The 12,869-nt window shown below is 44.0% G+C and overlaps 1 protein-coding gene across 1 annotated transcript in view; it reads right to left on the bottom strand.

The window, feature by feature from the left end:
• The window catches only part of pex14 (peroxisomal biogenesis factor 14), a gene marked incomplete at its 5' end in the record, with an annotated part of 239,068 nt that overhangs the window by 57,890 nt on the left and 168,309 nt on the right, over window positions 1-12,869 (bottom strand). The window contains one exon of the mRNA XM_055659021.1: window positions 4,771-4,873. Coding sequence (XP_055514996.1) covers window positions 4,771-4,873 — 103 coding nt within the window. The remainder of the gene's footprint in view (window positions 1-4,770; window positions 4,874-12,869) is intronic.

Raw genomic sequence — 12,869 nt, 5'->3', positions numbered from 1 at the left:
GCCTGCCAGGTGAGTATGATCCGTGGAAAAAACGAGCAAAGGCGGTAACATCTTGACCCTTCTGTTAGGAGCTTCAGAATTCGCTGCTTGTCTGCGAGTCTGCTGACCCAGCTGCCTGCGGATTTGCCTCTAGAAAGGCCTGCTCCTGCAGGGCTTTGTTGGGAAGATGGTCGCGTGGAGGAGCCATGTAGTGGCCCACGACACCCAGTAGCTCTTCCTGATCCTGCTCCCCTGGCATACTGCTGTTCTCGTCCGCCTGCCCAGCGTTTAAGCCAGCCCAGCCCTGGCCTCCTTAGCTAGCCTCAAAAGAGGGAGCAAAAGGGTGTGCTATAAATTGGAGGAGGCATAGCTCAAACTCCGCTGTTGCATCAATCCCTCGACAAGGGAGATGGCTAGTGCAATAGCACTGGGGTAGGAGTGTCAGCTCCCTTGGCATTCAGCCAGTGCCCCTTTTTTCCTGGAGGTGAACTCCATGACTTCCTCTGGCTTGGGGAGACAGACATACTTATTTTTGCTGTCTCCAACCTGTTCCAGTTTTGGAGGAAGTTGGCTCCTGTAGAACCTGTTAAATTGGGAAGATTTTTGTCTTACCTGTATGTAGAGGCTGCCTGCCGTTTTTCAGGCGGCATTGTAGCGGTTCCCGGGCGGCGATTCTCCTTGTCAGGAGTCTGCAGGCTGCCGGTCGGGTTTTTAAATTTCCCGCCGGTCCGCTGCTGTTACCAAACAGCTGTTCAGCGGACCAGCATCAGCGCAGCTCCCTGCAGCGGTCCGCAGCCTGTGCGGTCCCGTTAGCGCCTTTCCCCCTCCACTGTCGGCTCCTTCGCTGGAGTCGAAACGGGGGCCGCTGCCTCTCTACTTTGCTCCCCCTGGAGCAAAAAACCACAAGGCCCGATTAAGGTAAGTACTTACCTCACGTCCTTGGATGCGGGAGCTGCCGACTCCCGCTGGCCGCGTTCTGCACAGCTGTGCGATTATGCCGCACATGCGCACTGGGCTGGGATCTTCACGGAATCACTCACGTGACTCCGAAGTAAAATTAAAGAACATGGTATTCCAAATGAATCCACATTGTATAACCCATTCTTTATTTCACTTCCTGAAAGATTTAAAAAAGCTTTTAACATTCTTGATTTGCAATCTGTGTGACTACTCGGCCAGCTCTGAGCCATCAGTGTTGTTGTCGAAAGCTGGAAATGAAATGAAACATCCACACCAAGCTTTGTATTCTGGTATCTTTCAGGTCTTTGGCACCAATCGGGAAACCCAACCCATTAAACTACAGGAGTTGAAATGAGTCCTTTAAGACACACAGCTAGAAATTCTCAATTGGTCTACATGTAAAATAAAGATGTTGACAGAGTTGTAGGAATAAAGATACTGAAACTATTTTTTTAAAACCCATAGAGAAAATAGTAATATTTCTGGATCCAAATGGAATGAATGGTCGTCATTCAGATTTTGGTAATCTTTCATTGATTTTCATTCCTCAATATTTGTCAATATAACAGTCAGCAAGAGATGTTAGCACACACCCCATATTGCATGTATAGAATAATGTACCATCTCTGACCTTGGTCCACCCATCTGCCAACCCTTCCCCCTCCCTTCACCTGTATCCACCTATCACTTGCCAGACTTTGTCCCGTTCTCCCTTCTCTTCCAACTTTCTTCCTCCCACTGAAATCAGTCTGAAAAAGGGTCCCGACCTGAAACGTCACCTATCCACGCTCTCCAGAGATGCTGCCTGACCGACTGAGTTACTCCAGCACTTTGTGGGTTCTTTTTTGTAAACCAGCATCTGCCATTCCTTATGTCTACAATGTACCATCTTCTGCAGGTGTACCATGAGACACACCGCTTCTCATGAGATATGGCTAATTGAAAATCAAAAAAACTGTCAAAAGGCCCATAAGAATTGAGCCAGCTTTCGAGTGAGTTAAACCTATTCGCAGACAGAGCTCCAACAATGACCTCGTTTGCACCTAGCCCACAACTTACTGTGGCCTGTTTCCTTTATCATTGTAAAGGGACTGTCCCCACGAGCATGCGACTGCATGTGGCAAGCGCGACCTAACGTGGTCGCTTGAGCCATACGGCCTTGCGGGGCCTGTCCCACTTCGATCACCAGAGCCGTATGGAGTTGTGCGGAGCTGGTCCTGACATCGCGCGGGGCTCCGAAAAACTGACCGTGTTAAAAAATTCCGCGCGGCAACGGCCTGCCGGCCCGCAGCAGCCATACGCACCGCCTCGACGGGCATACGCACCATCTCGACGCCGGACGCAGTGTCTTGACGGCATACGTCACGCGCGAACTTCCCGCGGACTTCGCTCGAACTTCACATCACTCACTCGACCTCCGCGCGGCCCCTGCTTCTGGTTTGGTCGCGCTCGCCGGATGCAGTCGCATGCTGGTGGGACCGGCCCTGTACGGGGATCACTCGACCGCGTATGCCGCATGCAGGTCGCATGCTCGTGGGACAGGCCCTTTACTTTTTTTCCTTTCTCTCATTCATTTGTTCTATATATCTCCATATCACCATCTATATCTCTCGTTTCCCTTTCCCCTGACTCTCAGTCAGAAGAAGAGTCTCGACCTAAAACGTCACCTGTTCCTTTTCTCCACAGATGCTGTCTGACTCGCTGAGTTACTCCGGCTTTTTACGTCTATCTTCACCGACAAGCTTTCCGTGTCTGATTCAAATAACAAATGAACAAGGTTCAAATAACATTGTCTCTGTATGCTGGCTCTTCCACTATAGAGACCAGCAATCAATCTTTGGTTTATATGAGCTCCAGAACGTCCCTACGTGCCAATCCAATTCCAAAGATAAATCGCATCTTAACTGATTGTTTTTCTTTTTGGAGTGAACCAAGATGATATTTTGATTCAACACCTTGTTAGCATTCTCATACATTTGATACCTGGCGATTCTTTCCACCTGTTTCCAACATTTCCCCAAAATAACCTTTGGGCTCTTGATATCGGAAAGAACGCAGGAAAGATGACTGGACACATATTGTGCTTTTGATCAAGTCCATTTGATCACCTCAAAAAAAATAGAAACCACAAAGGTAAAACCCCCTGGAGGGGCGAGGCATAATCTTGCATTACACGCATCATTATACATCCAGGTTTATCTTTGAGTGTATAAATGGTACCCAGATGGTGATATAGCTATAACTGCCCTCTACGATTTTTGAGGTACAAGAGAAGTTAAAAGTTTCCCATGGTTCTTATTCCTGGTATTATTGCTTGCTAAACGGTTCCACGTTTGACAGTTAGATGAGAACTGCATGAGGTTTAGTCAGTATGTCTTCTGAGCTCAATTAGCCTGCTAACAATTATCGCTGAGGCCCTCAGGTAAAGAGTAGTCACTTGGGCAATGTGTTGTAGAACTGGAGGTGCCCGCGGTACTGCATTGTAACGAGAAAGATACTGAGGAAATACTGCATCTGTTCACGGGTTAAACTTCTCTAACTTCCATTGGATTTTTCTTCAATGGCTATTTCGCTGCAGAACCAGAGATTGGCAATAACATGTCAGAAGCTAAGAGTTCAAAGACAATTCTCCTAGAACCAGGGAAGAAAATCTTGATTTCAGTTGCCGTTATGCTGCCTTGCTACATTCATTTTAGAACTGCTGTAAATTGATTGTTGGAAGCATAGATCTAATTTCATAAAATATCTACCCTCAAAGCAAAAACATCAATTTCTTAATATTTGCAGTAGTCTAAACAAAAAGAAAAAAATGGATGTAAAATCTTTAACAAGGCACATTCAAACTGCTCTGTGCAGAGAACACTGGTTGCTTATACGAGACAATTACTTTAAAAAGTCCAAAATAAAAGAAACTCCATTACAGAAACTGTAAACTTTTCTGCAAAATAGAAAGACTTTAAACAGTCAAGTTATCTTTTAGCAAAATAAAGAGCTACATAGTTAAATACTGCTGGAAAATTGATGGCGTGTAACATGAAACCAAAACGGAAGGAGAAGCATAGCCATAGTCAAATCATAGTTATCGAGCACGGAAACAGGCCCTTCGGCCCAACTCGTCTATGCCAACCAAGATGCTCCCTCTAAGCTAGTCCCATTTGCCCACATTTGGAGCATATCCCTCTAAACCTTTATGATCCAATTTAACTTTTGATGTAACCCTGACTTCACCAAGCTTACCTGGCAATCATGCTGCTGATTGGCAATTTCCAGATCTCAATAACCCAACACATCTGTTTTCCCACAAACATACTTTGATACCAAGAGCAATTCAACTTCCTGAGGACATGATCGTATCCAGCCCTCAAAACAGGTTTTGTGTGGAAAAAATGCTGATTGGAAATAAAAGTTAAACATTAAACCATGAATGCAACACGATTTGGTTGAACCAGTAACAAAACTTGTCATCCCCCAAAAAATCCATGGGATTGTAGGTAGAATTTGAGGGAAATTAATGGCAATGAGGGGGATACCAAGTATAATTAGTGGGGGGTGGTTGCTCTGAGAACTGGCATAGACTCGATGGGCCAAAACATCTGGTTTCAATGTGGACAAATGAAAAGTCATGAACAAGTACATCAAATCAGGGAGATACAACACAATTTGTCATTTTACCAAGATAAGGCATCGGTAGCTTTTTGTTAGAAGATAGTTGAGGCCGTGCAGACAGACGTATAGACCATTTAATTTCACAACATTTGAGTACGAGATTATTAAACATCTTTGACAGCTGAGGAAGTGTAAAGGTAAATTTATGATAGCGTTAATCTTCACCTGTCTGTGATATGGTCCCACTTAGTTCGGTTATACCCGACTCAATCCTCTGCAGATGTTTCTTGTCTTCCTTGCTGGATGCTAGAAGAGGCAAAATATATCTCTGGAATGAAACAAAAACAGGTAAAAAGATTAGCATTGGCAATATTGCAAGTATAAAACAGGAATAGGACATGCTATTTAAACAATTTAGTATATTGCATTTTCTTTTGTCTCACAAATTCAGGGGAAGACACAGTTGCACTGGAGAGTGTGCACAGTAGATTCACCAGGATGATGCCTTGGATGCAGTGTTTCATTTACGAGGAGAGAATCGATAGGCTGGGAAAAGAAGGAACTGCAGATGTTGGAATATTGAGTAAAACACACAGTGCTGGAGTTACTCAGCGGGTCAGGCAGCATCTATGGAAGGAATGGATAGGTGACATTTCAGGTTGACACCTTTCTTCAGAGCGAAGAAGGTTCCCAATCTGAAAAGCTGCTATCCAACTGATTCCACAGATGCTGACTGATTTACCGAGTTGGACAGGTGGGGATTGTTTTCCTTGCAGTGGTGCAGGCTGATGGGGATCTTGACCAAGATGTACACAATTATAAGGGGCATAGACAGGGTAGTTAGCACGAAAGCTGATGTGTCTAAAAGCTGAAGACACAGGTACCTTTTGAGGGATCTGAGGACGAGTTTCTTGTTTTTATCCAGAAGATGGCAAGAATCATGAGCACACTTCCTGAACTCTCACAACATTTGAGTATGGAGACAAGCAGTTGAACCACAAAGGCATAGAAGGCAAAAGGCCTAGTCTTTGATAGTCAGCATCAGTGAAAGGGCCTGTATGATGTCTTCATTTCCATTATCATATCTCAATTAGGACATAACATGAGAGGGGGTAAATTGGGCACAAACTGTAACAGGGCAAAATTCCAAAATTTAAACAGAAAGCGACAAACTTTCTCTCGAATCCACAATGAGTTGTCTCTCCATCTCAGTACAATTAATTGTATGCTTCCAATTTGACATTTCTACTAGGGCAGTGGCAGATACAAGCTATGCAAGAGAGGAAGGGAAGGGGGGGGTCATTTGAACTGGTTCCGCAAGGAATTACAGGATCATTCCACACTGCACACCTCTACAGCATTAACCTACAACTCCAGTGTTAGAAATGAGTGTCTGTCACAATGAATTAGACATTCCATCTAACAGACTGGAACTAAATCCTTTAAACATTAAAATAAAATTACATATTTCACAAAATGCCTCACTTTTGATATCTTCATGCAAAAATTGTAAGATCAAGTAATGCAACAATGATGAATTTAAATTATTTGAAGCTACAGAGCCAATGCACAGATGCTATATTCAGATGACTTTAACAGATCAGAGGGTTCAAGTTTAGGTTTGTTATTTGTACGTGCAGTGAAAAGCTTTGTTTTGCATGCTATCCAAGACAATCAGATAATACTATATATGCAAGTCAAACTAAAGTACAATAGATAGAGCAAAGTGCAAGGTACAACGTTCAGAATATATATAGTTCTATGCATTAATGTGCATCATTTTCATAGTCACAGACCAATGTCCACAATGGGTTTGAGATGAATCAGACATTATTCTTGTTTTTGGAAGGACCATTCAGAAGCCCGATAATAGAAGTTGATCCTGAATCTGGTGGGGCATGCTTTCAAGCTTCTGTACCTTCTGCCGGATGAGAGCAGGGAGAAGAAGGAATCAACGGGATGGGACAAGTCTTTGATCATGCTAGCTGCTTTTCGGAGGTAGAGCGAAGTGTAGATGGAGTCAATGGTGGGGAGTCTGGTCTGTGTGATGGACTGGGCTACATCTACAAATCCTCTGAAAGGTCTTGGGCAGTCTTGGGCAGTTGTTCCCAAACCATGAACAAGAACAAGAATGGGAGAAATTACCCAATACAGGTGTGCCAAGCTTGTAGCGTCATACCCAAGAAGACTTGAGGCTGTAATTGCTGCCAAAGGTGCCTCAACAAAGTGCTGAGTAAAGGGTCTGAATACTTATGTAAATGTGATATTTCAGTTATTTCTTTTTAATTACTTTACAAAAATTTCTAAACACCTGTTTTCGCTTTTTTTATTATGGGGTAATGTGTGCAGATTGATGATAAAAAAATGAATTTAATCCATTTTAGAATAAGGCTGTAATGTAACAAAATGTGGAAAAAGTGAAGGGGTCTGAATACTTTCTGAATGCATTGTAAGCAGTGACCATTTGAAACATGAGAGAATGCTCATTACACATCTGCCATGAACAACATATATCCCTGCATCACCAACACAAATTACCTGGTCATTGCACACCGTAAATTATTTTGATCTTGGATTACAGAACAATCTATTACCCACTTTTCTCTGGGGAAAGTTGAATTGCTTCTTTGCCTATTTCTGTGAATGTGTTTCTGAAAGTGATTTCACTGGACAGCGTTACGATGCAGACCCCTGTTGACTCTGTGATGTTCTTGCCTTCACACTCCAACTCCACCCTGACCTCCCATCCTAACCTAAGCTCCGTGCTGACAAATTTTAAAGCAGTGTAACAATCCCTCCAAATTCAGGGACACTTTGTCTCAGGCAATGAAAGCAAAGGGCACTTCCAACCCTTCTTCACGTTCACTGCTGCTAAGCACCCGTGTCTACTTCAAAGATGGTGCGCATTTTGCTGTAGCTTTTCAAAAATAAATAGGCATTAAATGACATTGGTGTAGGAGGATGTAGCAAACATGACTACTAATTTATAGATTTAATGGAAGAATGACGGAGTTGGTGAGCTGGATCCCTAAAATGCCAGAACAAATTCCAGAAAACCATTCAGTAAAGATGGAATGTGACTGCACGATCACTGTAAATCACTGAGCTTGATAATAGATTTTCTTATATGCACTGAAGCTATTTTATTATCAAACAATGCATCCCCTATTCACCATGTATTACACCACAGGGACATCATATGGTCTGCATCTTATGGGTCACTGTTCATGCTTTGAACAGCCAGAATCAAGGAGTTACAAGCACATTACAGTTTACAGAATTTCCTGAACAATTAGAATTAGGGTAAACCTTTGGGGCCAGACAGGAACGGAGCTCAAAAACAGACAGGCCAAATCCAATACAACATCAACCCAATATTTATGCCATGGGAAATGAGCTGGGCTTATTTTTCAAATGCAAAGACCGCAACAACACCAAATTATTTTTGTGAGGTCTTTATCGTTCCGTGAAATGTTGAAAATTTCCAATCCATTCTGTAATAATTATAGTAGTCTTACAGTTTACCTATAATATTTTAAGGTGGCCATTCCCAATTTTATAGAGCACGTAAGCTCGCAAAATGTCCCAAAGCACTTTGTAGGAATATCATCAAATTGACCTCGACATCAAACCACATAATGTCCACCTGTGAAGATGTAGGATCCAAGGCTATAGGAAGCAACCAAACATAGAGGTTTACGGAGAGAGTTCTTAGGCTTTAAGCCTCAGTAACTAAAGGCACAGCCAACAACGCTGGAGAGATGAAAACTGGGATTATAAGAATTACATTGCAGAGAAGCTGGAAAGTTGTAAGAAGTAATTCAGCTGAGAAGGACAAGGGTCGTAAATAAATTTGAAATCACGTATGAAGATTTTAAAAACAGGATGTTGCTTAACTGGCGTCTAGCATGAGGATGAAGCGGAACAGCTTCAGAGTTGGGTTCACGTGTACCTCCTCTAACCTCATCTACTGCATCCAGTGTTCCCAATGTGGGCTCCTGTACATCGGCAAGGCCAAACCTAGACTCGGTGACAGTTTCGCTGAACACTAGTGCTCAACCCCCCCCCATGGCCTACAGGATCTGCCAGTTGCCAACCATTTCAACTCTCTTTCCCATCCCCACACTGTCTTTTCTGTCCTGGGCATCTTCTATTTCCAGAGTGAGGCCAGTAGCAAATTGGAGGAACAGAACCTCATATTTTGCATGAGTAGCTTTCAACCTAGTCGAATGAACATCAAATGTTCTAATTTTAAGTAAGTTAATCTCATACTCCCCTCCTTTCCAAGCTCCCTCCTTGCTCCCTTTCTCCTCCTGGGTTGTTTTACCACAGTTCTCCACATTGCTTCTCTTGAGATCACACTGTCCCTAGCCAACAATGGACCTACCAGGCCCAGCCCTGCCTGAGGTCATTTGTGGCCGGCCCTGATTGATCCTGGTCTTTCCTCACTTCCAGCTCTTCAGCCCCCCCCCCTCCACCTTCAGTCTGAAGAGGGTCCCGACCTGAAACATCACTCATCCCTTTTCTCCAGGAATGTTGCCTGACCCGCTGAGTTACTCCAGCACTGTGTCTATCAGAGTTGGGACATGGGTAGCTGTATCTACAATAGCCTCAAGTTTATGGCGGTGTTGGATGGGAGACTGGACAGGAGTGGATTGTCCAGATACAACAGACACTGCCAGAAGCAGTTGAGCAGAGTAAGAGACAAAATTGAGCAAGATTACAGAGGTGGAAATAGGTAGTGTTACATAATTCATAAAGAAAACAGTTGTTTCATAATTTAGAGGATCAGATTCACACCATCATTGGTATTCTTCTCACATTTCTACTGCTACATCATTACAATACACTAAACATCACATCCTTTACAGGAAATAACACCCAGTTATTTTGCAGATGGTACTTCACATATTGCCTGTCCAGCAAGTGTAACCACATCTTTGCCTGTGCCATCTTTAGTACTCTTATTTCCAAAGACTCTTGACATGACTTGAGATGGTATCTTGAGACAGCGAAGATGGTTATCAAAAATTACAGCAGGATCTTGATCAGAAGAGCTGAAGAATGGCTAATGGAGTTTAATCCAGATAAGTGAGAGGTGTTCCATTTTGGGAAGTCAAACCAGGGTATGGTAGAGCCCTTGGAGTGTTTTAAATCAGGGGGTTCTGGGTACAGATACATAGTTCCTCGAAAGTGATGTCACAGGCAGATAGGCTGGTAAAGAAGGCTTTTGGTACATTGACCTTCATCAGTCAGGGCGTTTGATCTGCCTAGGCCTGCTGGATCTCCAGGTTGCTAACCATTTTAACTCCCTTTCCCATGCCATTACTGACCTTTCTGTTCCGGGCCTTCTGCATTGCAAGAATGAGAACACATGGAAATTGGAAGAACAGCATCTCATATTCCTCTAGGGTAGCTTACAAGCTAACAGTATGAATGTTGTATTTTAGATAACTACTAACTTACAAACAAACCCTCCCCTTCTCCCCTCACCTTCCCCCAAGCATTTTCTATCCTTATCACACTTTATGTCGCTTAATGTCTGGCCTTTGTCCAAGCTTCGACCAATCACCCCCCATTTCACCTGGATCTGCCAGTCATTTGCCAGACTTAGTCCTGCCCCTATCCCTCTTCAAGCTTTCCATCTCACCCTCCAACCTCAATCGGTCTCAAGAAAGGTCCTGGCCTGAAACGTCGCGCATCCATGTTCTCCAGAGATGCTGACTAACCTGCTGAGTTACTCCAGCAGATTGCGCCCTTATTGAGCATAGAAGTTGTGACATTACAGTTGTATAGTATGTTGTATAAGCATTTGGAAGACAGGATTCAGTTTTAGTCACCCGATATAGGAAAGATGCCATTTAGCTGGAAAGAGCGCAGATAACAATTACTAGGATGTTGCCATGGTTCGAGAGACTAAGCTATAGCGGAAGGATGTGCAGGCTAGGACTTTATTCCTTGGAATGCAAAATGCTGAAGGGTAATCTTGTAAAGGTCATGAGGGGAATAGATTAGGATGAAGGCACAGTCTTTTACCCAGGGTATGGCAATCAAGAACCAGAGGACATCGGTTTAAGATGAGAGGGGAAAGATTTAATAGGAACCTGATGGACAACCTTTTCACTAAACGGTGGTGGGTACATGGAACAATCTGCCAGAGTAGGTAGTTGAGGCAGCATTTTAAAGACACTTGAACAGAATATGGATAGGAAAGATTTAGAGGTACATGGGCCAAATGTAGGCAAATGGGACTAGTTTAAAAGGGACAACTTGGTTGGCATGGACTAGTTGAGCCGAAGGGCCTGTTTCCTGTTTTCTTGCTGGAGCTCCCCTTTCCTTCCATATTAGAAATTTATACCAACATCTAACCAGAACGACGACACGCCCCGGTAGGCCCAACTCGCCCCACAGCCCTCCCAGGGCACTGTGGTGAGGCCGGGTGGCAAGGCCCGTCTGGGCCGAAGGAGCCTCAGTGGTGGCGGCGATGGGAGACTCGGCAGCGGGAGCTTTAGTAGCAGTGGGGCCTCAGTGGGAATAGACAATAGGTGCAGGAGTAGGCCATTCGGCCCTTTGAGCCAGCACCGCCATTCAATGGGATCATGGCTGATCACCCCGAATCAGTACCCCGTTCCTATCCTCTCCCCATATCCCCTGACTCCGCTATCTTTTAGACCCCTATCAAGCTCTCTCTTGAAAGTATCCAGAGAACCGGCCTCCACCGCCTTCTGAGGCAGAGAATTCCACAGACTCACAACTCTCTGTGTGAAGAAGTGTTTCCTCGTCTCCGTTCTAAATGGCTTACTCCTTATTCTGAAACTATGGCTCCTGGTTCTGGACTCTCCCAACATCGGGAACATGTTTCCTGCATGTCCAAACCTTTAATAATCTTAAATGTTTCAATAAGATCTCCTCTCATCCTTCCAAACTCCAGAGTATACAAGTCCAGCTGCTCCATTCTCTCAGCATATGACAGTCCCGCCATCCCGGGAACTAACCTTGTAAACCTACGCTGCACTCCCTCAATAGCAAGAATGTCCTTCCTCAAATTAGGGGACCAAAACTGCACACAATACTCCAGGTGTGGTCTCACTAGGGCCCTATACATCTGCAGAAGGACCTCTTTGCTCCTACACTCAACTCCTCTTGTTATGAAGGCCAACATGTCATTCGCTTTCTTCACTGCCTGCTGCACCTGCATGCATGCACCTTTCATTGACTGATGAACAAGGACCCCCAGATCCCGTTGTACTTCCTCTTTTCCCAACCTGACACCATTTAGATAATAATCTGCCTTCCTGTTTTTGCTACCAAAGTGGATAACTTCACACTTATCCACATTAAACTGCATCTGCCATGCATCTTGCCCACTCACCCAACCTGCCCAAGTCACCCTGCATTCTCACAGCATCCTCCTCACAGTTCACACTGCAACCCAGCTTTGTGTCATCTGCAGATTTGTTAATGTTACTTTGATCCCTTCATCTAAATCATTGATGTATGAACGGGAGCCTCGGTGGCGGTGGGGCCTCACGGTCGATGACCATGAGGGGGGAGGGGAAGACAATGGGGACCCAGTGTAGGGGAGGGAGGCACTCTAGTTCAGAATCATCTCCCTAGGGAATAAGTCTGTGTTTGTTTGTTTGTTCGTTCATTTGTTCCGGTGAAGGCGCTGTGCTCACGGCAGCCGGCCAACAGTCGCTTGTCTTTTTCTTTTTTTGTTTTCACTTTGAATTTCAAGTTTTTGTGTACGTTGTGTGCTGTGACTGTCGGCAGACTAATTTCCCTCCGGAGATGAGTAAAGTTTTATCGTATTGTATCGTATCATAATCCCCTTTGATCCAGCCAACATCACTTAATTTATGCAGCTTTCTTTCCTGGAAAATTGGCTTTCACCCAACATTTGTAATTTGACCAAAGTGTTCATTAACCTTTGAAGTTGATCAATGCATGGCACACAACAACAAGCCGAAGGGCTATTTTTTCCACTTGCAGGTATTGCATTTGATGCCCACTCAAGTGCTGCAATTTCCTTTGGTGAAGTGATTGTGCACAATATCACTAAGGGACCTAAACAAGTCGTAAATTTGTAAACTGGTCAGCGTTAAGGCATCACAAATTCCAAATGACTCAGCAAGGTGAGAAGAATTACAGGGCACATTGTTCTCTTTGTTTTTTTACAAACACTGAGAGCAGAGGTGAGGAAGGTGGATCAACTCTTGCACATGCCTCATTCTGATCCACAAATGTTAAATAGAGACGTTAATTGCTTATATTGAAAAAATAATCTAAAAAGTGGAATAATCCCAACAACTGTTGATTTTGTC

Source organism: Leucoraja erinacea, chromosome 30 (genome assembly GCF_028641065.1).
Source record: "Leucoraja erinacea ecotype New England chromosome 30, Leri_hhj_1, whole genome shotgun sequence".
Lineage (NCBI taxonomy): Eukaryota > Metazoa > Chordata > Chondrichthyes > Rajiformes > Rajidae > Leucoraja > Leucoraja erinaceus.
Note: the sequence above shows the minus strand (reverse complement) of the source record. Positions and strands in the feature narration are given on the sequence as shown.